The 23,413-nt window shown below is 58.2% G+C and overlaps 1 protein-coding gene across 3 annotated transcripts in view; it reads right to left on the bottom strand.

The window, feature by feature from the left end:
- The window catches only part of BCAS4 (breast carcinoma amplified sequence 4), a 53,422-nt gene that overhangs the window by 3,945 nt on the left and 26,064 nt on the right, over positions 1–23,413 (bottom strand). For all 3 annotated transcript variants that reach the window (XM_036323433.1, XM_036323432.1, XM_036323431.1), the window contains one exon: positions 20,164–20,304. In XM_036323433.1, the coding sequence (XP_036179326.1) occupies positions 20,164–20,304 (141 nt within the window). The remainder of the gene's footprint in view (positions 1–20,163; positions 20,305–23,413) is intronic.

The following is a 23,413-nucleotide window of genomic DNA, read 5'->3' as shown; positions in this document are numbered from 1 at the left end:
CCAGCTCCGACAGGATAGGAGACAGGAGACCAGCCATGCAGGCCCCAGGCTCAGCCACACATCCGACCTCCCAGTTTCCTGAGAGCCCTCCCCCAGCACAGAGCCCGCCTGCCAGCCTCTGCAGGAGGGATCTCGGGGGCACGCAGCCTGGCATGCTCCCGGGGTCTCCCCCACACCCCACCTTCCTCACTTCCACCCTGCGCACCTGAGGCACATGCGCTTGTGGTTTTTAAACGTTTCCCATGACACCAGACTGCCGGCTTCTCTTGGAAAATGGCAGGAATTAGTTGCTCTGACCCACAGCCCCTTGTGGCACCAGGGCCGAGCTGAGGAGTGCTGTCCTCTGGGCCACACGCCCCCAGGCCACCTCACCATCGCCTGGCCCGCTGCCCCCGCAGATGCTCAGAGCCGCACCCTGGCCATCTGCACCCCAAGCAGCTTCTTTCCTGACCAAGCCCCCACATGGCTGTTGCATCATGTGTTCCAGAAACCCTGCAGGCCCTCGTGGGCCCTCGTGAGCCCCCGCCCACCCATGCCTCTCAGGAAGCCTCCCTGCACAGCCCTGATCCTGGCTGCTTTCTGCACAGGCCACAGTCGGCAAACCAGTCCTGCAAAGGGCCAGACAGTAAACATTTCAAGCTTTGCAAGCTGCAAAGTCTCTGTCAAACTACTCGACTCTGCCATGTAGCACAAAAGCAGCCAGGGACAATATGTAAATGAAATGCATGGCTGTGTGTCAGTAAAACTTTATTGACAAAGACAGTGGTGGGCCAGGTTGGTCCTCAGGCCATAGTTTGCCCCTGAATTTAAATCTGTCTTCCTAAATGGAACAAGAACAAACCCTCCCCTGTATCTCCCATGCAGTGGGCACTGAGGACCGGGTCAGCAGACACGAGCTGCAGGACTCAGGGCCAGGTGCCTTGCTGCCTGTCGCCAGGCCTGGGTGTCATTGGCCATCACTGCAGCCCCAGCCTGTCCTGGCACAACCAGCATCCTCCACCCCCAACTAAACAGGCCACACTGCTGTCCCACTCACGGGCCAGTTCTGAGGTGCCACGGGCAGCCCCAGGGGGTCTGAGGCCCCAGGCCGACCATGTGCAGGGGCTCCAGCACCCAGAGGCCCACCATCATCCCCTAGGGGCCTGGAGAGGCCCCTCCCATTGAGCAAACAACGGCTACACCTGCTGTGCCTCAGGCCCCAGACACGGACGGCCTCAGCCCTCACAGCACCCACTCCCGTGAGACAGGGATTTCTCATCCTCGTGAGCATCGCCTTCCTCTCTGTGAAACGGGGTCACGCCATCCATTCCACGGGGTCCTGCCTGGAACACACAGTGGTGCTGGAGGTCTGGCAGCCACTTTGGGACCACGAGGACACAGGCCACATGTCAGGAATGGCAGAGCGGCAGCCAGGAGAAGCCCAGGTCCCTGACCACTTCCGTGAGAAGACCCACGAGCTCAGCTGGCCACCTCGTGACTTCCTGCCACGTGAGGAAAACACACACAGCCTATCTGGCTAAACTGCTTCAGTCCAGTTCCGTCACCCAGAGGAACGACTGACACGGCTGCTACTGTTCTCGTCGCCGCTCCAGTTAAGAGAGAGCTGCCCACCGTCAGGACTGAAGCTCGCATTGCTTAGGTAACGACATGTAATGATCGCCAAAGGAAGGCAAAACTGCCAGATGTAAGAGCAGACAGACAGGAGGGGGAGATGCAAATCTCAAAATAATTCCAAAAGATACAAAAGAATTCCCAGTAACCGATGTGTGTATCACCCCGCCAAGAGCTGCAGCTTCACCGCCCCCTGGATGGGGCTGCCCTGGGTGACTGGCTCCCATGTGGACTATGGGAAGGTGTGTGTGTGTGGGGAAGGTGTGTGTGTGTGGGGAGAGGCCTGGCCAGCCCCCCCGCCCCTCCCGGCCAGGGGTCAGGCCTTCATCTTGCCATGTCCTGTCGACAGCGTGTCCCCCTGGTATGATGTGATGAGGACACTTCACCTCTGTGGTGTTCCTCCCCAGAACCTGCAGCCCAGTCTAACCACGAGAAAAACACCAGGTCAGCTCTCATGGAGGGACACTGTACAAAACACCGAGCCATTCTTCCCCCCAACTGGCAGGGTCATCAAACCCAGGCCAGTCTGAGAAGCTGCCACAGACCAGAGGGGCTGGGGGAGACGGTGACCAAATGCAATCCTGCTGGTATCCTGGACGTGATCCTGAGATGGGAAAGGACATTAGAAGAACCAGTGGCGTCTGAAGGAACCGTGGACTTGCTGGCCATGAACAGCGGCGTGTCAGGTTCACAGTGCACAGCCAATGAGACGTGGAAGTCGACGGGGGAGCTGGCAAGGGGCACATGGGGACTCTTTGCATCGTCGTATCTGTTGACTCTGATTCTAAAATGAACACATTCGTTTGCGGGGGAGGAGCAAACAGAAGCAGCAGCTCCAGCATCTGACCTCCCCGTTCAGCCACACGACAACGGGGAGGGAAGGACAAGCAGGGCCAGGCCCGCTCATCCTCAGCCACCGAGATGCAGGCCCATAATCCCATGTCGTAGAAGAGGAAACAGGCTCAGAGAGGCACTTGCCCCGACTGCCCAGCTGGGAACTGGCAGAGCTGAATGCGAACCCAGGCCCACCCGACCCCAGGGCCTGCACTGGCCCAGCACCGAGCCAGGACGAGGTGACCCCGGGGCTGAGCTCATCCGGGACCCTGAGGGGTCCCCCTCCCAGTGTCCTCAGAGGTCAAATGGTGGCCTCTGGTTAGCATCTGGCCCACAGACAGGGTTGGGCTCATGCAAATTTAACCATGAGTGAGCTGCCAACAGGGAGGAACTGGGATGTTTCAATTAAGTATCGAGTTCCTACGTCTCTTGAACAACAGAGCTGCCTGGCCACACGGCCGCATTCCTGCGGGGCACAGGGAGCGGGCCCCTCTGGCCGGGGCATGTGCTGTCCGGTTTGCCACCGTCCCCGCCCGGCCTGACTCACTCGTCCACACGAGCTGCAGGCGTCTGAGGGGGCAGTGGCTCCCGGCTCCCGTCACGTGGCTCAGACAAGTCCTGTGGCTGCGGAGGAGCGGGATGGGGCAGGCTCTGCTTCGGTCGTGCCCGGGCCCAGGCTGTCCTGTCCCAGGTCATCACCACGCCCAGTGGCTGCTGCCTTTTACCCACAGACGAGTCTCCTCTGGTCTCGCCAGAGCCTGAGAAGGAGGTTCTGCGATGGTGCCTTTTTATGGAGGAGAAGGCGGGCTCCGCGAGGACAGGGCAGGCTGTGCCCAGGGCCGCACAGCTGGGAAAAGTCAGGGCTGGGGCTCAAATGGGCTCTTCTGAGCCACGGAGGGACCTTGCCCTCGATGCCCGCCTCCCTCCTCAGTCCTGCCTCTGGGCTGCTGGCTGACCTGCCTGTGCCTGCTGGGGGCAGCGGGGGGTGGGGGGGGGTGGGGGGGGCAGTATTCCAGATGCTCTGACAGCTGAGCAGAGCCCCTCCCGTTCCTGTAAGCGGCCCCTGCGTGTCCCGTCCTGCCCGAAGGCCTGGCTGGTGGCCTCAGGGACGGACAGAGCACAAGTCACAGAGGCACCCGTCCCGCCGAAGCTGCCGCCCAGCCTGGCGCCTGCCCAGCCGCCACCAGCCTGGGGACCACAGCCGCTGGTGGCCGTGGGGACCGGGAAACAGGGCTGGGGTTCCCGGAGTGGCAGCCCCTGCCCGGACGGCCCAGCAGCGGGGACAACTGGTGCCATCTTGTTGCAGGCGATGCTGACCGGGAGCAGGTTCGGGGTCCCCACGGCCCTGCCTTTAGCCGGAGGAAAAGCGTTAATGTGAAACGCAGAGGAGGAGCCGCAGTTCTGCCAAGACACTGGCTCCTGCATCCGAACCAACACCTCCTTGGGGAGGGGAGGCAGGCAGGGGAGGCGGGTCACGCCACAGCCCCCCTGGAATAGGTCGGCCTGGGGCCCAGCTCCGGACCTGAGCCTCCAGCCGCCGCCTCTCCTCCCAGCAGGGCTGCCCTCCCCGCTCCCCCTCCCGCCACCCTCCCCCCCAGGGGACCCAACTCCCTCCTCCAGCGACGCTGCTGGTTAGCGCGGGAGTCATCCCATCTGAACCCCACATGCCGGGGTTTGCTCATCACATGGCCACTGGGTGCAACTGTCCGATTCCAGACGAGTCATAAATACACTTACGTGAATATTTTTAACTGAGTACCTGCTCTATTCCAGAGACCCGATCCCACAGGTCACACCCTTTTACAAGCCAGGAAATTGGAGGCTTTCAGGGTCAAGTGCCTCACTGCCAGCCCACCCGCTGCCTAAACCGCCAGCACCCAGCTGTCCAAACCGGACACCGGGTCACCCCCGACTCCCCAACCCATCCCCCATCTGCCGAGGAATTCTTCCCAAACCCTCTCCCCATCGTCCCAGCCGGTCGCGCCCTCCCAGCCTCTGCTCTTATCCTCAGCGCCTTCTCCACACGGCAGCCTGAGGGACCGGTCCCAACCCCGGCAGCCTGAGGGACCAGTCCCAACCCCGGCAGCCTGAGGGACCGGTCCCAACCCCGGCAGCCTGAGGGACCGGTCCCAACCCCGGCAGCCTGAGGGACCGGTCCCAACCCCGGCAGCCTGAGGGACCGATCCCAACCCCGGAGCTGACCCTGCGCTAAGCAGCTCCCAGTAGTGAGACTCGCACCGGCTCCAGGACCCCGTCCTCAGGCTGTCACCACGTCACACCCGCCGGCAGGCCAGACCGCAGGCGTGTCCCGTGTGGCCTCCGCGGGCCTGACTTTCGTTACTAGTTTTGTTGCGTTTGGTTGCTTGGTTTTGTTCTCACATTTTTGAATAAAATGCCATTTCCCTATGCAAAATGGATTTCAAGCTCCTCTTTGAAAACCGGGGGCCCTGGCAGCTGGCGGACACTGAGCTGGCGCTGAGCAGCGGCTGTCCCTGCACAGGGGACATGTGCACTCGCCCGCGGTCCCCCAGTGTGACTCATCTCTGCCACCGGCCTGGCCCCTAGAATTGGGGGTTTTGACCCCAGATGCACATGACCCGGCCTGACCTCTGAACTCGGTCTGTCCCCTCCCGTCACTCACAGCCCTCCAGCCCGGGGCCTGGACCCTGGACCTCACTGGGTCGGTCCTCACTTGGGACCTTTGCACCCGCTGTCTCCCCTCCAGTCATTCCTGCCGGGTCTCGTGCTGGGTCCTTCCTTCCTCAGACCCTCCTGAGGGGCCTCCAACCACGTGTCACCCCCCTTCGCCGTGGAGCCTACTCTGTAACCTTCTTCCGTGGCTGCCACCGTCTCCCGAAGCTCAGCCCCCTGGGGACAGGCCACGTCAGGCCTCAGGGCCACAGCCCAGCGGCAGCCGAGCCGGGCTCACGGGAGACACTCAGGCCATAAGAAATGGACGGCTGGCCTGAGGGCCCCGGAGGCGGACAGGAAGGGCCTGGGTGCTGGCCTCCAGCCGGTCGCTCAGGTGCCCAAGGCCAGCGGCGACCACCCTGTCTCCACACGAGGACACCCGCAGGGCCTGTTCTGGCGTCATTGGGGGCTCAAGGCTGCTGCCCGCCTGGCCGGCTCTGTGCCCGTCACTGGAGACACGAGGCCACGGTACAAATAAAGCACATGCTAACAGCAGCGTTTTGCCCGGGACGGGAGCCTGGGACAGAACACGGGGAGAAAGAAAACTGGTGAATCCAGGCCTGGGTTTAGTGGCTGCTCGGGCCGGGGCTGGGTCTGAGCTGTGATGACTGCACTGTATGTGGTGACCTGTGATACGACCACGGGGGACACTGAGTAAGGGGCACACGGGGACTCGGTATCGTCTTTACAAGCTTTCTGCACATTTAAAACCACCCAAGACAAAAAGGTCATTTCAAAATAAATGGAGCGTGTCCACGCAGCATGTGCAAAGCACTGAGGAAACACACACAACACAGATGACGCCTACGAAGTAGTAACACTGATGTCATCAATGACAGTCACAGCAGCTAAGCCCACTGGTCTGTTACTGCTCACGACAATCCTATGCAGAGACGGCTGCCCATCCCCTTACAGATGCGGACACTGAGGCGCAGGAACTCACTTGAAGCGCGACACCTGCAAGTGGTGGCCCGGGCTGCCCCGGGCGTGCGACCTGTACAGGCCCGTGGCCCGTGCTGGTCCAACACTCGCTGCCACTGTCCGAAAATCCTTCCTGAGCCTCGAAAGGGGCTCCTGGTTTCCTTTTTCACGTGGCCCTGCAGGTCTGCAGCCGGTCGTGGTGCCAGCCCGGGTGGCCCAGCGAGGGTATGCGCCATGCTGTGCCTCTGAGAGGTGAGGCGTGGACAGCCCCATGGACGGCGAGGGGCCAGCCCTCCTGCCTGAGAATTTTGTGTGGGGCAAAGGGGCAGCAGGGGCAGGCGTGGGTTTGGGGGGACAGCAGCGGAGGAATTTGGCTGCAGCAGACACCACCCCTCTGGGCACAGAGCAGCGCAGGGAAGGCAGCAAACCAGTGCTGCTCAGGCCAGCGGCCTCCTGTCACTCTGAGCTTCTCCTCCCCGGGGAGGTGCTGGGCCAGGCCCCCTGCCCGCAGGGTCCCACCTCCAGCTGAGAGCAGGAGCCCGCCCCGCAGCGGCTACCGTTGCGGGGGCTGTACACCTCTCGCCCCCACGCTGCTCATGGGTGGACGCCTCAGGTTTTGTCAGCGGCCTGGACGGTGGTTGGCTCCACAAAACAACGTTGAAAAAGCACCAATGAGCCCTGGGAGGCAGAGTGCACACACAGACGCCACTGACCCTTCTGTCGGGTCCCTAATGTGGGCGGCTGTTCGTCATTAAATACACAGGCCGTCAGGGCAAAAACAGAGGCGTCCACCAGAAGCCACCGGTGATAAGGCCACGCACAGGCCCGCCCTGTCCCTGCCCAGCCCGGGGGCCTCTTCCCCTGCTGAGCAGCCGCCTCCCAGCAGCTGGAGGCTCCTGCTCCGGGGCCAGGCCCAGGCTGCCCCCTGGTCCGGGTGTCCAGGCACCTATGCTTTCCTCACACAGGTGCCCTCAGGGCTCCTGCTGGGCCATGGATCAGCCAGGGCCGTCCTGCACCACGTGACCTGCACGCTGGCCTGGGAGCCTTGGGGGCACCTGTCGCCACACGGGTTCCCTCCCCCGGCCTCGCCCTTCACCAGGGCCCGGGGCTGTCTCAGAGGCCCTGTCACAGGCACCTGGCGTGCTGTCCTGCCTGGTTCAGACAGTGGATCAGACGGGCCCGAGTGTGTAAAGGGGGGTTTCAAGGTCTGGGAAATAAGACTTGAGAGGGAGAGAAAGGAGAGGGAGAGACGGAGTGAGCAGGGGGCAGAGATGAAGCTGTGGAGGGAATCAGAGATGGGGAGAGGGGGACAGACAACGGAGGGGAGACAGAGAGACAGAAAACGAAACTGGGAGAGAAAAGAGAGAGAGAGGGAGAACCAGGGCAGGGGGACTTAGAAAGAGGAAACAGGCGGAAATAAGGAGGGGGTGGGGAAGAGAGAGGGAAGTGAAAATGGAGAGCTACAGAGGGGAATCTTGGAAATAAGTGAGGAAAGGAGAGCGGAGGGCGGAGTGGCCCTGACAGAAAAGTGAGGTGGCCAGATGGGGTGACAGGAAAGGGGCTGGGCTGCAGGCTGGGGACAAGGAAACTGGGATGGGAGCTGGGGAGTCAGTCCTGGGGTCAGGGCCTCTCCAAACCCAAGCCGAGTCACCGTGCCTGGAAAGAACACGAAAATCACCTACCACCACCCTCCACCATATGCCAACCACATCCCTTTGTCAAAGAAACAATACTCTTGCCCTAACCGGTTTGGCTCAGTGGATAGAGTGTCGGCCTGGGGACTGAAGGGTCCCAGGTTCGATTCCGGTCAAGGGCATGTACCTGGGTTGCGGGCACATCCCCAGTAGGGAGTGTGTAGGAGGCAGCTGAACTGATGTTTCTCTCTCATCAATGTTTCTAACTCTCTATCTCTCTCCCTTCCTCTCTGTAAAAAATAAAATAAATAAAAAGAAATAATACTCTTGCACTGGCTGGGCACTCGGTTGGAGTGTTGTCCTGATATGCCAAGGTTGCGGGTTTGATTCCTGGTCAGGGCACATACAAGAATCAACCAATGAATGCAGAAATGGAACAACAAATCGATGTCGATCTCTCTCTCTCTCTCAGAAAAAAAAATATTCTTAAAGGACAAAGGCCATCTGAGAAGCCAGATGAGAGCTCATTTATTGAATGAGCTCCATCTTGCCTTAGGGCAGTACTTCCCTCTGCGCTCACTGACTCAGGACTCCTGGAAACCTCTGGTCTAAACCCCCACCCAGGGCCTCGCCGCTGGCCTTCACAGGGGCCCAGCCCTCTGGCTGCGAAGAGAGAAAAGAGGAGGAGGAAGATGCTGGGCACTGTCTCCAGGTCTCCGGCCCCATGTTCCCCCACAATGTTACCGGCAGGGACCTCATCCGTCTGGTACACGGCCAAATCCCCAGGCCTCGAACAGCACCTGGTGTCCTGGAGACGCTTAATCAATACAGGCCCGGGCATCGACCCCCCCGCTCCGCCTCCCTGGGCCAGCTCATGCAGCCTCAGGCCTCCAGCCCTGAACCCCACCCTGGAATCTCCAACTGGGGCTCCCCCTGCAAGGCACCCAGATGGATTCTCTCCATTCACACGGCAACTGGAGTGAATCTCCAGGGAATTAGGCTGCACGAGAAAAACCATCTCGAAAGGTTACAGGCTGCATGATTCCATTTATAGAACATCTCTGGAATCGCCCAATGTTAGAGGTAGAGGGCAGATTAGCGGTTGCCAGGGGTTGGGAGAAAGTGGAGACACAACCTAAATAAAATAAAATAAAATAAAATAAAATAAAATAAAATAAAAGTGATACAATTGGATAGAACTCAAAAAGCAAATGAGTGCAAGTACAAGTGGGGAGATCTGAGTAAGAACAAGGGATCGCATCCATGTCAGTGTCCCGGCCGTAATATTGTGCCACAGTTTTGCAAAATGTTACCACTGCAGGCAACTGGACAACATGCACAAGGGGCCTCTTTGTAGTCCTTCTTTCTTTCTTTCTTTTTAAAAATTGACTGTCAGAGAGAGAGAGAGGGAGAGAGAGAGGGAGACAGAAACATCAATGTGAGCGATACAGCGCTTGGGTTGCCTCCCGCACCCCTCCACTGGGGATCGAGCCTGCAATCTCCGGGTGTACGGGACAATGCCCAGCCACCCGAGCCACTGGCCAGGGCTCTGTTATTTCTGATAGCTGCATGTGAATCTACAACATGTCAATAAAGAATTTCAAGTGAACACACACACAGAATAGGCCATGTTTCCCCACCTCCACCCTGGCCACCCTAACCCAGGCCACCAGCATCTCTCCCTGGACCAGGCCAGCAGCTCTGGCCTCCTAACCTCCACACACACCCTCATCTCCTTTCCACGGCCAGACGCAGGGCAGGTCCCGCTCCAAACTCTCCAGGGCCAAGCCCTTGCACTGGCCCCATATCTGCTACATTCACGCCCCCACCTTCCCATCCGGCTCCAACCTGCCACCCACGCAGGCCTCCCTGCTCCCTCAGCTGCCGCACAACACCTCACACTTGCCTCCCTCCAGGCGCCAGCCACCGTGAGCTGGTGTCCAGCTTCCCTGGCCCCTGCCCTCAGACACACCCCTCCCTGCCCTTCTGCAGCTTTCCCTCTCCCCTGGGGCACATTCTATGTTACACTAGATCGCGGGCGGCCAGAGGGCAGGGACATCTTCTATTTGTTGTCCTGGGCTGCGACATGAAATAGCACCAGCTCCTATGGCTGAGTGGGTATTTGCTGAATGAATGAATAAATGCACGAATGAAAGAAAGAGGGGAGGTGGGTGTATATTTGGCATCACAGGAGTTAAGCCCAGCCCTGGGGCCGGGAAGGGAGAGGTGAAGGGCTGGGGTCACACATGTGGCAGCTCCTGGAATAGCCAAGAACAGAGGAGAAGGTGGGGGCAGGGAGAGGCAGTGTGCACAGAGGGGGATGGGCAGGCTGTCTCCAGGCACAAGATCCAAGGTTTCCAGAAGCAAAAGCCCAAGGTACAAAGAGAAAGAAGCGGAGGACAGAGTACCCCGCAGGCCAGGCCCTGCTGCCCGTCCCACCCCCGCCCCACATGCTCTCAAGGGGCTGAGCACACTTTCTGGGGCCTCCCGGGGGCCCAGGGGCCAAGCCTTGGGGGCTTCCCACGTCTGCCTGTCCACAACCCCCCTGACATGTGGCTCATGCTGCTTTGGGGATGAGGGGAGGTGTAGCCATGGGCTCGCAGAGGCCCTCATAATGGAACCTGTGACATCCCCTCTGAAGGCCCCAGGGAGCCGCCCACAGACAGCAGGTCCCTCACCCATTCCCAGCCCCTCTGGTGGGCCCCTTTCCAGCTGTGTGACCTTGGCCACCTGAGCCTCTCCGTGCCTCGGTTTCCTCATTTGGAAACGGCCAGGGTGTCATGCCAATATAACTGCTCAGTGAATGCCGGCTCATTTCATTATGATTACGGCCCTCTGGATTCGTATTCTTTTTAAATGCCTTCATTAGCTTGCAGACAGCCCTGAGTGTACCATTTCATAACACTGCATTTTTAGTATTAAGTGCATTCCGTTTCAAAGCATGAACATTTAAACTAAATCACAATTCGCGCACTGCTTCCATTTTTAATCACCAGGAGCCTCCAGACTTCTAAGTGCCAGGACATCTCTAGCACCAAGAGGCGTGGCTCGTCGCCCAATCAGGGTGCTTGGCTCACAGTAGGTGCTCAATAAATGCCTGCTGGCCAGACAGCGACAGACTGCTGGGTGCACCGGGCAGCCAGCCCCACAAGCAGCCTGTGGTCTCCCCTTTCTCTCCCAGTAATGACTATGGCCATCTGAGCCCCTCCTCCCGTTCCCCCCCCCCGCCCCCCAATCCCAAGGCCTCTGGAGCCAGGTCCAGGCCAGTAAAGAGCTGCCAGACACGGGAAAGGACAAGGCAGACCCAGACCACAGGCCGAGGCCCCAACCAGGTCACACTGGGCACCTCCCAACAACGCCCAGCAACGCTCAGCCATGTCCAGCCCCGAAACTGCCCCTCGCTGCTCCAGCCCCTCCCTCCATGGAGAGCCAGCAGTCCCCTCTCCACTGGGTCCCAGGGTAATTCAGGACTCTCCGAGGAACGGGAACTTTGGCCTTGACTTAGGGCTGGCAGTGGGACAAGGTGCGGTGCTATCAGCGGGACAGGCACCTGGACGGGTTTACTGCCTAATGAGATGTGGTTTGCTCTCCCAGCGGAACACTGACCAGGGACGGAACCAAGTTCAAGAGCTCTCCACGGGCATCACGGGGTCACACGTTCTCCAGATGCCCCAACCCCAGCGGCAGGCATCACACAGGCGCCTGGACCCCTAAAGGACCCACCTCGCTCATCACGTCACCCCAGAGCCTTGATGGCCCATCGAGCTGCCATCCTCTGCCTCGCTCAGGAGTGCTGTGTGACCCAGTGTGAAGCGGGTGCCGCCATCGGGCCATGCTGTGCCCTCCCATCCTCTCCTCGCCTCTGTCAGCGACTTCCCCTGACCTCTCTCTCCTGTTGTGCACGTGCAGAAGCCAGCCCTTCTCATAACTACCTGCTGACTGCGCCTACCTGGGAGTTACCTTCTGTGAGTAACAAGCAGGGACCAGTGTCATGGCTTCTTCATCCTCTGGTGCCCAGTTCATAGCCCCCACGTGCCAAGCCTCGCTACACCAGGCACGTCACTGTGGGACCCCCACTGGCTGCACTATGTCCATCAAGGACACCAGGGTTCGGAGAAGGGCAGGGGGTGCCCATGGCCAGGACTGGAGTGGCCAGGGTCACAGCGAGTCCAATCCTGCCTGCTCAGCACTAGCTCTCAAGGCCCATCTCCACTGCTGTGACATCAGCTCCTCCCTCCTCTCCTCTCCCACGCCCAGGCCCGGTACCATGCTCGGCACTGCTTCACCACAGCTCTTTGCCAAGGCAGAGATGGAGGCCTGAGGGCCACGGGTCCCCTGAGATTGCTAGGAGCCTCTCAGATTTATCTTCAAAATCAACAGATTTCACATGAAAATCTACATCCTCAAACTCTTTATACATAAGGGCAAGCTCAGGCCAGGCTGGGCCTTTTCTCCTGGCTGGAGTTGAGGGCACCTGCCTCTTCTGTTGGCCACAGTCCCCACCCAGCCCCTTTGCCTCTCCCAGGGCCCTACCAAATCCTGGTGAGAACTGTAATTTTGAGCCCTGGGGCATGAAGAGTATGGGGCTGTGGAATCAAACATGCCTGGCTGGTTAAGTTAAAATGTTCTCATTTCTGTGAGCCTCGGTTTCCTCATCTGTAAAGTGGGAATGATAACAGACAGTACCTATGTAACAGGTGGCATGGACATGAACCAAACGAGGGCAGGTGAAGCGCTAGCTTGTACCAGCCCAAAGAAGTGCCCAGGAAACTGGCCGCTAGCCTCATCATAACTTCAAAGTCAAAGGTAAGAGAGTCCCTGAACCTACTCCTGAGAAACTGGGTCCGGGGGGAGCAACAGGTGAAAGTTCAGCAGCTCCCGGGGTAAGGAACAGGGCAGGGAGGCCCAGAGGAATGTTGCCTGGGGGGTCCAGGTGGCTGCCCAGAGGTGGCAACATTCCTTTGACTGGGCCTTGAACGATGAATAAACACGACCAGGCAGAGAGCAGGAAGGGTATTCTAGGCAGGGACCAGCATGTGCAGAGCTGGCAGAGCCCGGTCTGAGGGCCCGAGGACGCTGCTGACAAGGTGGTGCCCCCAGTGGCGATGGTGTTTGGGACGGGTGCAGCGAGAGTGCCCAGCAATCAGGGAGAAGCTGGCGTGCACCATGCAGGCCCCCAGATAATAACCCCTCTTTGTCAAAAGGAACTTCCTCCCAACACCCTCAAAACCTCAACAAGAATGAATGCAATGTTTAAAAAATATATGGTTCCCAAACCAGCTGCCAGAGCCCTGTCCCTCCCCAGCACGTTCCTGCCCAGTCCAACAGACCTGTTCACGTGTGCGTGCTGAGCAGCTCACTGGGAGCCAGTTGGTGGGGGCTGCTGGGGGGGGGGGGTGCTGGGGACCAGAGCCACTCGGCTCTCGCGGTAATATCTGCCATCTGCTCATGTTGCATTTTTACCGAAAGGGATGATGGGGGCAGAAGGAGAAGCAGAGGCGGTTCAGGGCCTGGAGAAGGCGCCATGGAACCTCATCTGCCTTTGTGTTGGTGCCTCGCTGGCCTCCACCACCAGATAAAGCCCCAGACAAGCCTGCCTCCTTCCGGGAGTCACCCTCCAGGGGAACTGGGCGGAGGGAGGGGGAGGTGCCCAGCCGGGCTGAGCCTCCCTCCCTCTCTCCCTCCCTCCCTGGCTTCCTCTCTGCTGTGGGGAGGGAGCTGGGGGGAGGGAGCTGGAAGAGCTTGAAGGGGGAGGGGAGGAGACACCAAACCTGGCACTGACGACTCCTGCAGGCCGGCCTGGGCAGGACAGCTCCACTCACAGCCTCCATTACCTCCACGAGGCAGCCCCAAGCTGCAGGGAGTGAGGAAGGTGTAGACACTCCATCCCAGCTCTCCACAGCCTAGAAACAGACTCTGGAGAAATCTGGGGAGGCCAGCAAGGGCCGTGGGAGCCATAAGAGCATTCATTGATTCATATTTAATGCACACCTACTATGTGCTCAACCTGGGTAGGAAGCTCAAATGCCCACAGGCAGGAACTGAGAATGGGTGATGGGCCAGATGGTGGCTTGGCAGGTATGCTGCTCAGGGGCCCAGACCTCTGCTTTTTCAAGAGAAGTCAGAAGTACAAATTCTTATGTAAAACTTCTTTTAAATGCTGGCATTGAATTCAAATTAAATGTATGAATACACCCAGCTAGCCAAACAAAATATGTTAATGGGGTGGATTTGGCCCAAAGTTTGCAACCTTGGCCACAGAGGCTATCGTTCCTGCCTCCGGGAAGATCTCAACAGGGAGAGGACAGACACATAGAACAAAGTTACAGCTGGATCTGCCACGTATGCTGTGTGACCCCGGGCAAGTGAACAGCCCTCTCTGAGCCTCAGGTCTCTTCCTCGCCAACAGGAAGAATAACATCTCTGGAGATGTTACGGGAGGCTAAGACAGGGCCCAGAAAGCCCTTCGCGTACATGCTCAGTATGACTACAATAGTGGGGGCACTAGAGGCTTAATAAAACTGTGGCTGTTGGTGCTACTGCTACTGAAAGCTACAGGCTCCTGCTGGGGCTCGTGCAAAGAAGTGAAGGGCTTATCTCTCCGCTCTCCCTGGTCCCAAATGCCTCTGAAGGGGTGGGGCCTGCGGGGTACGGACCAGCATCCTAAAATCCAGAGCTGGGAGTGTGCTGGGTGCGACACGCAGGTGCAACAGATCTGTCCTACAGTGTTTAACACTGAGGGAAAAGAAAACAGGCGTACAGCTTTTCCCCCAAAAGAGGGCAATCTGGCTATGCCCCTATTTCTGCAAGGCACCTCTGGGTGAGGCTTGGGCTCTGCAGTTCACCACAGTCCCCCCCACTCCTGACTGTCACAGCTGGCAGACAACTCATTTTCGTTCTCAGATTGCCCTGCTGGTATTTGTGGGGGGAACAGGTGGGCCAGGGAGGCCCAAGTCCAGGCCAGGCCACAATCCCCGGTCAGCCCGGCTCTGTGGGTGTCAGGACCTGGCCGCAAGTGGTTTTGCTATTAGCCAGACAGCCTCCATGGAAAACACCATACGCTTATCCATTGGAAAATTCATCAAAATGACACCTCGAGAACAAGATCTTTTGGCTCCGCAGAAAGCAAACAGTGGTTTACAACAAATTATCGAGGCTGTTCTGAGTCCCGGGGCACATGCGCCCAGGGGAGGCCCAAGCATGCGGTTAGCAGTACACCCATGGCGGCCACCGGGCCAGCCCGGGCCTGGGCCCAGGGGACACGGCGACACCTGACATGGTCTCCCCAGCCCTCCTGAGGCCCGTAGCCCACGTGACTATAGCTCCATCTCACACGGCCACTTCTGCAAACGACCTCCAGATGGGCTGACAGGCAGGGTCTCAGGGACCCAGACACTCAGCAGGAGACCTGGGCTCCTCACCTGGAGCCTCTTTCTCTCTTCCGATTGGACAGGGGCCTTGAGGTCCTGCGATGTGAAGATGGCAGTGGGCTCAGGGCACAGGATGTTTCCAGGCTGAGGAAGCCCACTCCTGACTGAGCCCTGAAACCCGGGGCCCCAGCGCCCCTGTTCAAGTCTCCACAAGACATCCCCGCCCTGAGTGCCAGCCTTCACTCAGGGCAGAGAACCAGGCCAGGAAATTTTCACACGAAGCAAATATGACCAAGTCCCCTCCTCCTATGAACTCTTCCATGGCTCCCCATTGCCCTTAGAATAGTCTTAAATTCCTGTGTGGCCTGAGGCCCTGGCCTCGTCTCCCTGCTCACTCGACCAACCCACGCTGGCTTTCTGCCCCTCCTGAAGCACGTGCCGGCCTCACCTCACAGCCTTTGCGCTGTGGTTCCCTCTGCCGGGAGCGCCCTTTCTTCTGACCTCAGACCGACTCTTACTCATCATCCAGGGCTCAGCTGGCATGGCCCTTCTGCCAAGGCCATCCCTGACCCCCCTCAGAGCAAGCCAGGGCCCCTTAGGAAATGACCAGCTACTGAATTTGCTTAGGATTTGGTTACTGTCTGTATTCACCCAGACACAGCTTCAAGGGCAGAGCTCTCCCAGGCGGTCTGGGACACAGTTGAGAATGGGGGTTGGTATGCTCATGCCCAGCTGTGTGACCTGGGGTATCCTCTCTGGGCTTAGCTTGCTCACCTGTAAATCGGGGAGATAAACATTCCTGCCCTGTGGGTGTTGAGTTGAGACGGTGGTGGCCTGCATGGCTAGTTCTGTGTCACCACGACCAGGACCCCTGCTCACGGCAGTCTGTGCTGCACAAGCGGATCTGGCCTTCCAGACCTGCCAATGCCCAGAACGCTCCTTCGGTCTCTCTCTTCCTTTTATTCCTGGGGCTCTGATGGAGGGCCCGTCACTTTGCATCAAATCCAAACCCGCTTTCCAGCGAGCATATGATCATGCCCACGTCCGCTAACTGACAGGTCAGCTACCAGAGGCTTACAGTGGCCCTGCCACCCGCCACGGCCACACGGCTTAAACATGCCAGTGAAGGAGAGGTGCGGTTCTTAGTTAAAATCTTGGGACGGTGTAAGGATCAATGTAAGAGCCTAATAAAAACTTTTCCTTCCGTAGTGCAGCATGAAAACACGGACCTTTGTGCCATAAAAACACATACAGCGTAGCATGGAAACACATACAGCGTAGCATGGAAACACATACAGCGTAGCATGGAAACACATATAGTATAGCATGGAAACATACAGTGTAACATGGAAACACATATAGCATAACATGGAAGCACATACAGTATAGCATGGAAACACATGCATTGTGCATGGAAGCACATGCAGTATAGCATGGAAACACATGCATTGTGCATGGAAGCACATGCAGTATAGCATGGAAACACATGCATTGTGCATGGAAGCACATGCAGTATAGCATGGAAACACATGCATTGTGCATGGAAGCACATGCAGTATAGCATGGAAACACATGCATTGTGCATGGAAGCACATGCAGTATAGCATGGAAACACATGCATTGTGCATGGAAGCACATGCAGTATAGCATGGAAACACGCATTGTGCATGGAAACGCACATTTCTGACCTGGACACTGAGCCCTGGGCGCAGGCAGGCCCTGGGTCTGTGGACTGACTGCACAGCTCTCAGGCAGCTCAACTAGAGGTACAAGGCCTGGGCTTGGGGGGAGCTCCATAGGGGGTGGTTATACCCATGTTCCCAGGCCTCCCCTCCATGGCCTCGTGGGGCCAGCCCAGGCTCCAGCCAGCACCCAGTCCCAGGAGTCCTTGGTGCCGGGGCAGCGTGTGGGGGACTGCTGCCCGCAGCCTCTCTGCAGTGAGGAAGGAGAGAGGGGGAAGGAGGGAGGCGGGGAGGGGGGGCTAGATAGAAAAAGCAAGGACCAATTTTCTCCCCATCTCCCTCAAAAGGCCCCTCCTTCCTGGGCCCCATGAGGGGGTCCCCACTCCTCCCCCGACTCCGGGAAGGCCATGGGGACAGCGATCGGTGGCTCACCCCACAGTGACAGGACCCCTCACTGCATCCCATAGCCCCAGGCTAGGCCCAAGAGGCCCTGTCCCACCCCAGCCTCCACTCAGCCTCCACCCCACGGGACCCTCGGAGGGTGGCGCTGGGGCAGGAGATGGAGTCGGGCTGTAAGGAGCAGCTCTCGCTCCTGCAGGGGAAGGGGCTGCTGTGCCCTCACTGGTCGAGAAGGGCAGTGTCCACCCCGTGCAGGCACTGAGGGGAGAGGACTGGGACAGTGTGAAATCCTGGCTTAGGGAAAACCCAGATGAAGAAATGGAGAATCATCCGGGCATTCCTCCAGGACCCTGCCCCCCAGACACCAGTTCTGGTGGTCGGAACAGAAAGACCTGGCAGAGCCAGGCCTCACAGGTTCAAATCCCAGCTCCACCCTCCGGGTGAGCCAGCAGTTTGACCCGTCAGCAGCTCAGTTTCCCATCTGGGAAACAGACAATGGCCAGAGCTACCGCACAGGGAAAGGCCCTCAGCTCACACCCTGGAGGCAGGTGCAGCCCTCGACACCCTCGGGTCTGTGTGTGTGTGTGTGAGTGTGCGCGCGCGCACATATGTGTGCATGTGTGCGTGTGCGTGTGTGTGTGTTGCTCGCCTGCACTGCCTGCTTTAGACAAAGCCCTCCTGGGGCCAAGACCAACACGCTGGGGGTGCAGATGACTCACCACACCTGGGCTGCCACAAGTTTCCTGGAACAAGTCACCGCAGGTAGGCCTGGGGGCCCGAGTCTGGCAGAGATGAGAAGGTGCAGGTCCCGGCACGCCCAGCCACACCCCGGTGGGGTCCTGCTGCAGGAGTGCGTGGAGAACCCCCCGTTTCGGGGCCTCACAGGCCTGAGTCCCAACCCCAGCACTGACCTCAGACACGTGTCTCTCGCTCTCCAGGCCTTGGTCTCTGCCTCTAAATGGGGACACTAGTGCCAACCACAGGGGACAATGTGCGGATTACAGAAAAGGCTGCAAGGTGCACAGGGGCACGGGCCCAGCAGGCCATGGCAGCCAAGGCCTCTGACCTTCCTCACCCAAGGTGCTTCTGGAGCCATCGCTGGGCAGAGCACTGTGTGACTAGGGTGCTGCTGGTCACCCAGGAAGAGTTACCATAACTCTGCAAAGAGGAGGATGAAGTAGCAGCTTCTGATTTCATTGTCATTGGAAGGCAAAACGATTGCATTTGTCTGGAGATGGGGAAATCCCAAAGGGCTTCCCGGAAGAGGTGGCGTTAACTTGGGCTTTGAAGGATTAATAGGAGTTTCTAGACCATGAGATCTGTCTAGCTGTTACTGGTCTTGGACAAGTCATTCACCTGGAGGCAGGCACTGTGTGATCGACATCTCTGCTTTCTTGGGTGAGCAGCATATGCTTCAGGCAGGTGTAAGAAAAGATGGGGCAGTGGGATCCGGCAGGGACTAGAGAGTGAATGACTAGTCAGGCATCCTGAGATATGCTGCTTAGGTAACACTGCCGGGCCAAATGAAATGAGGGGCCAAATTTGGTCCATGGGCTACAAGACAATCCCCAAAACTTTCCAAACTTCCGTTTCCTCATCTATCAAAAGGGGGTAATATTAAAACCCAGTGCGCACATTGATCAGAGATAACAGCGTGGAGACGGGGGTGCGGGGGGGGGGGGGAGCAGCAGGAGGCACAGGGGAATGGAGGAACAGAGGGGGACCCACAGGCAGACCTCAAAGAACAGTGAGAGACCCCACCGGGGCAGGGCAGGGCAGCTGGCTGGGTAGACACCTTTCTGAGAAGGGCAAGGCCCAGAGACATGTCAGCCAGGGCTCCATCCAGCCTTGTCACACCAGCCATGGGCCTTGGCAATTCCCTTCACTTCCCTGAGCCGCAGTCTCCCCGTCTATAAAATGGGGGTGATGCTAAAAGTATCTTCTTCCAAAGACTGGTGTGAGAATTAGATGCCATAGAACACAGCAGGTAAAGCACTTAGAACAGCCCAGCCGGTGTGGCTCGGTGGCTGAGCGTCAACCCATGAACCAGGAGGTCAAGGGATTGATTCCCGGTCAGGGCACATGCCTGGGTTGTAGCCTTGGTCCCCAGTGGGGGGCATGCAGGAGGCAGCAGATCAATTATTCTCTCTCATCACTGATGTTTCTCTCTCTCTCCCTCTCCCTTCCTCTCTGAAATTATTTAAACAAATTTTTAAAAAAGCACTTAGAACAGACCTAATATAAGCCATTATTATGAGCAAATCCAGCCCAGGGCAGGGTTTCCCACACTCGCATTACTGACATTTAGAGCTAGACAATCCCTGCTCTAGGGATTTGGAGGGTGTTTAATAGCACCCCTGGTCTCTAGCCATTAGATGCCAATAGAACCCTCATCTCCAGTTGACAACCCAAATGTCTCCGGGCTTGCCCAGTGTCCCCTGGACTGGGAGTCAGCACGTGACAAGCTGAAAAGACAGGGAAGGTCTCAACGGCAGGAAGAGTCTGACATCAGTTTTCCCATCAGTAAAAGGGACACGTGATCCTTACGGGCCATTGGGAGGATCCCAAGAAGCAGAGAATGTCGCAAAGGCCGCACTCAGGCTGGGCACCCTCCTGGCCCCAGCCCCGCGGGTCTGCTGGAGGCCAGCCCGTGCCTGGGAAGGAGGACCCCACCTGAACGCTGGGCGTCTATGAGCATGTCCTCCGGTTGTGAGGACGGGAGAGGCGGGCAGGGTCTGTCTCTGCTCACTATGTAATCCCAATGGACCACCATGCTCAGCAAACAGCAGGCGCTCAATAAATGGTGAATGAGTAAGCAAGCGGTCACACGAAGCTCAAAACTCAGAGCAAGAAGAGGGACCTGCGGGAGGGACCGAGGCACCAGCCACCTGGGCCAGCCCTTCCCGGGCCAGCCAGACACCGTTTCCTGTCTGCAGAAATGAGACGTGCCCTTTGACCTCCCGTTTCCTGAGCCCCTCCCCCTCTGGGGCCTGGGAGGAGGAGGGGTGGGGAGATACTCACGTTCCTGAAGGAGGGGAGCCCTCTGGAGCCCGGCCACCCCCACCTCCGCAGGGCCTGTGAGAAGGCTCCGTGGCGCCGCTCAGCCCGGAGCACATGGTCTTCCAGGAAGGAGACGTGGTGTCCCACCATCTTGACGAAGGCCTGGGGGGGGGCGGGGGGAGAGAGCGGGGATGGCACCTCTGTCCCCGGCTGGGGCCATCCTGGCTGCATCCCTCAGCCAGCGGAGGCCGACCCCCAGTCACTGCCACAGCGGCTCCTGGAGAGGTGGGGCCTGAGCTGGGAGGCTGCCTCCAGGGGCCCCCGACAGTCACAGCAGCCGCCCCCACCCCCACCGGCTTGTCCTCCCCTATTCTCCCCATCGGGACCCTATCTTTAGCCTGTTTTACAGACAAGGGAAACCAAGGCTCAGAGAGGTTTTTTGTCTGAAAGAGCACGTGCTGGGTCAGTGCTGTCCACAGGCCACGACCAGAGCCTGGTCAGCTAGTGGGCTCAGCTGGGCGGTGAGGGCCTGAGGGATGCACCCGTGATGAGTGCGCGCCTGCGTGAGAGAACCAGTGCATCCTCAGCAAAAGGGCACTCCATGACCCACGGTGTGCTGCTCCCCGGGGTTCTGGCAGGGGCAGAGCTGAAAGGCCACGTGAGCCACATCAGGGGTGTGTGTGTGTGTGTGTGCGTGTGTGTGTGTGTGTGCGTGCGTGTGCGTGTGGTGGGGACAAGGGGCCACGGGCAGGAAGCTTCCCCTGACCAGGGCTCTGGCCCTCAAGCTTGGAGGCCTCGCGGGGCCAGCACATCTGGTTGTGAAATAGAAGAAAATCCTGTAGTCCTTCCAGCCGATTCCAATTTCACGCTCCCTGCGCTAATACCAGCCGGGTGGGGAGTGAGGCCATGCTGAGGAATGCGCGCTCACGAGGTCTGACCCGCCTCCCAAATGCCTGCCAGCGAGGGCAGCCCAGCCCAGAAGGGCCAGGGAGAGGCCAAACTGGGGCCACCCCAGCCTGCAGCCAACTGGGGCAGACACACATGCATCCACACAGACGGGGCTGGGGGATAGGAAGAGGGTGGCAGCCAATCCTAGCCACCCTGGTGGCTGGGTTATGGAGTCTGGGTGACTTCTATATATCTCTCTACACAACTAAAAATGTGTTACTTTTATTATCAGGAGGGAGGGGGGAGGAGAAAGAGAAGGCGGGAGGGAAGGAAGGAAGGAGGGAGTGAGGGAAGGGAAGGGAAGGGAAGGGAAGAAAGGGTGGGAGAGAGGGAGGGAGGGAGGGAGGGAGGAAGGAAGGAAGGAAGGAAGGAAGGAAGGAAGGAAGGAAGGAAGGAAGGAAGGAAGGAAGGAAGGAAGGAGAGAGAAAGCCCCAATACTTTAAAATATACTTGAGTTCTAATGCATTTGAACACTCTGGCAAAGGCCCCAGCTTCAGAGCAGGTCCCTGCCCAGAAAGTGCCAACATTCAGCACTGAGGCGCCGTCAGGAGCACAGCCTTTTGCAATACCAGCTCCGCCACCTCCTAGCTGTGTGGCCTTGGGCAAACCACTTCACCTCTCTGTGCCTCAGCTGCTCCCTCTATAAAATGGGACCAACAACAGCAACTTCCCCCTGGGGCTGCTGTGAGGTTAAAGCAAGTTCTTACAAGAAAAGCACTAAGAGTCCCTGGCTCATGGCAGGTGCTCAGTAAATGTTAGTTTTATTAAAACTGAGAAAGGGCCCAGTTCCCAAGCTCCGTCCACCCAGTGGTCACACTGATCTGAGAGCAGGGCGGTCTTGGGCTCCTGGAAGGCCTAGGGCCCGTGGCCGTGGCCGTGGCCGGCTGGCTGAGTGGCCAGCATCCTTCCCCTCTCCCCGCCTGTGGGCAGTGACCACCCGACAGCGTGTCCTCACGAAGCCCCTGAATGCGCCAGGTGCTGGCCCAATGACGACTCTGCAAGGGACAAACTGCACATCCCCAACTTGCAGGGGACAAAAGAGGAAAGAGTTACCCAAAGGGCAGAGCTGAGGCAGGCAGTCAGGCTGTGGAATCCATCTACCCGGGTACAATGTCAGGTTCTCACAGGGGCCTGAGTTGTACTGTTCTGATGTCACACACCACATCATGGGAAATACCTATTCTCCCATTGGCCTCGAAATCCACGACCCTTTCCGACTAGCTTAGTTTTTCGTCCTTTTGATAGAGACCCACGGACAGAGCAATATCTCTCTCCTCTAGGGAAAGCAACAGCCCAGGAAGGTGGGGGTGATACAAGGCAAATGCCATCAGCCTCAATGGTGGGGAGGCTCTAGGGCAGAGTGGGGACTGCGGCAAGCCTGGAGGATCCTATCCCCTGAAGGGGACAGTTGCTCTTCAGCACCAGCTGTTGGGGAATAACAGCGGAGGGGGCCTTGAGGTTGGCGGCTCAATACAGTCCTGAATCCCACTGGCCTCTGAGTTTCCAACCTCTATCTAAAACCTATAGCAAATGCTGGTGGGAGTGCAAAATGCTGTGGTCACTTTGGAAAATAGTTTGGCAGATCCTAAAACGAGTTACTGTATGATCCAGCAATTCTACTCCTAGGTATTTACCCAGGAGAAATGAAAACATATCCACATAAAATTTAGACAGCATCCTATATAATAAAAGAGTAATATGCAAATCGACTGAATGGCGGAACAACCGATCACTATGACGCGCAATGACCACCAGGGGGCAAACGCTCAATGCAGGAGCTGCCCCCTGGTGGTCAGTGCATGCTCACAGGGGGAGCGCCACTCAGCCACAAGCCGGGCTGACCGCTGGGAAGCACAGTGGCAGTGGTGGGAGCCTCTATTGACTCTGTGGTAGCGCTAAGGATGTCTGACTACGGCTTAGGCTCACTCCCCACAAGAAGAGAGCCTAAGCTGTCAGTCTAACATCCCCTGAGGGCTCCCGGACTGCGACAGGGCACAGGCCAGGCTGAGGGACACTGCCCCCCGCCTCCGAGTGTACGAATGTTGTGCACCGGGCCTCTAGTTATTCATAATCGCCCAAAGGTGGAAACAAACCAAGCACCCATCAACTGATGAAAGATAAGCAAACTGTGGTATATCCATATGATGGAATATTATTCAGCCATAAAAGGGCTGAAGTTCTGACACATATTACAACATGAATGAACCTTGAAAACATGCTATGTGAAAGGAGCCGGACACTCTCGGCCACATGTTGGTTGTATGATTCCATTACTATGAAACGTCAGAACAGGCCAATCCATAGATTCAGGAAGCAGATGAGC

Source organism: Myotis myotis, unplaced genomic scaffold (assembly GCF_014108235.1).
Source record: "Myotis myotis isolate mMyoMyo1 unplaced genomic scaffold, mMyoMyo1.p scaffold_m19_p_9, whole genome shotgun sequence".
Lineage (NCBI taxonomy): Eukaryota > Metazoa > Chordata > Mammalia > Chiroptera > Vespertilionidae > Myotis > Myotis myotis.
This window is presented reverse-complemented; position numbering and strand designations above follow the sequence as displayed.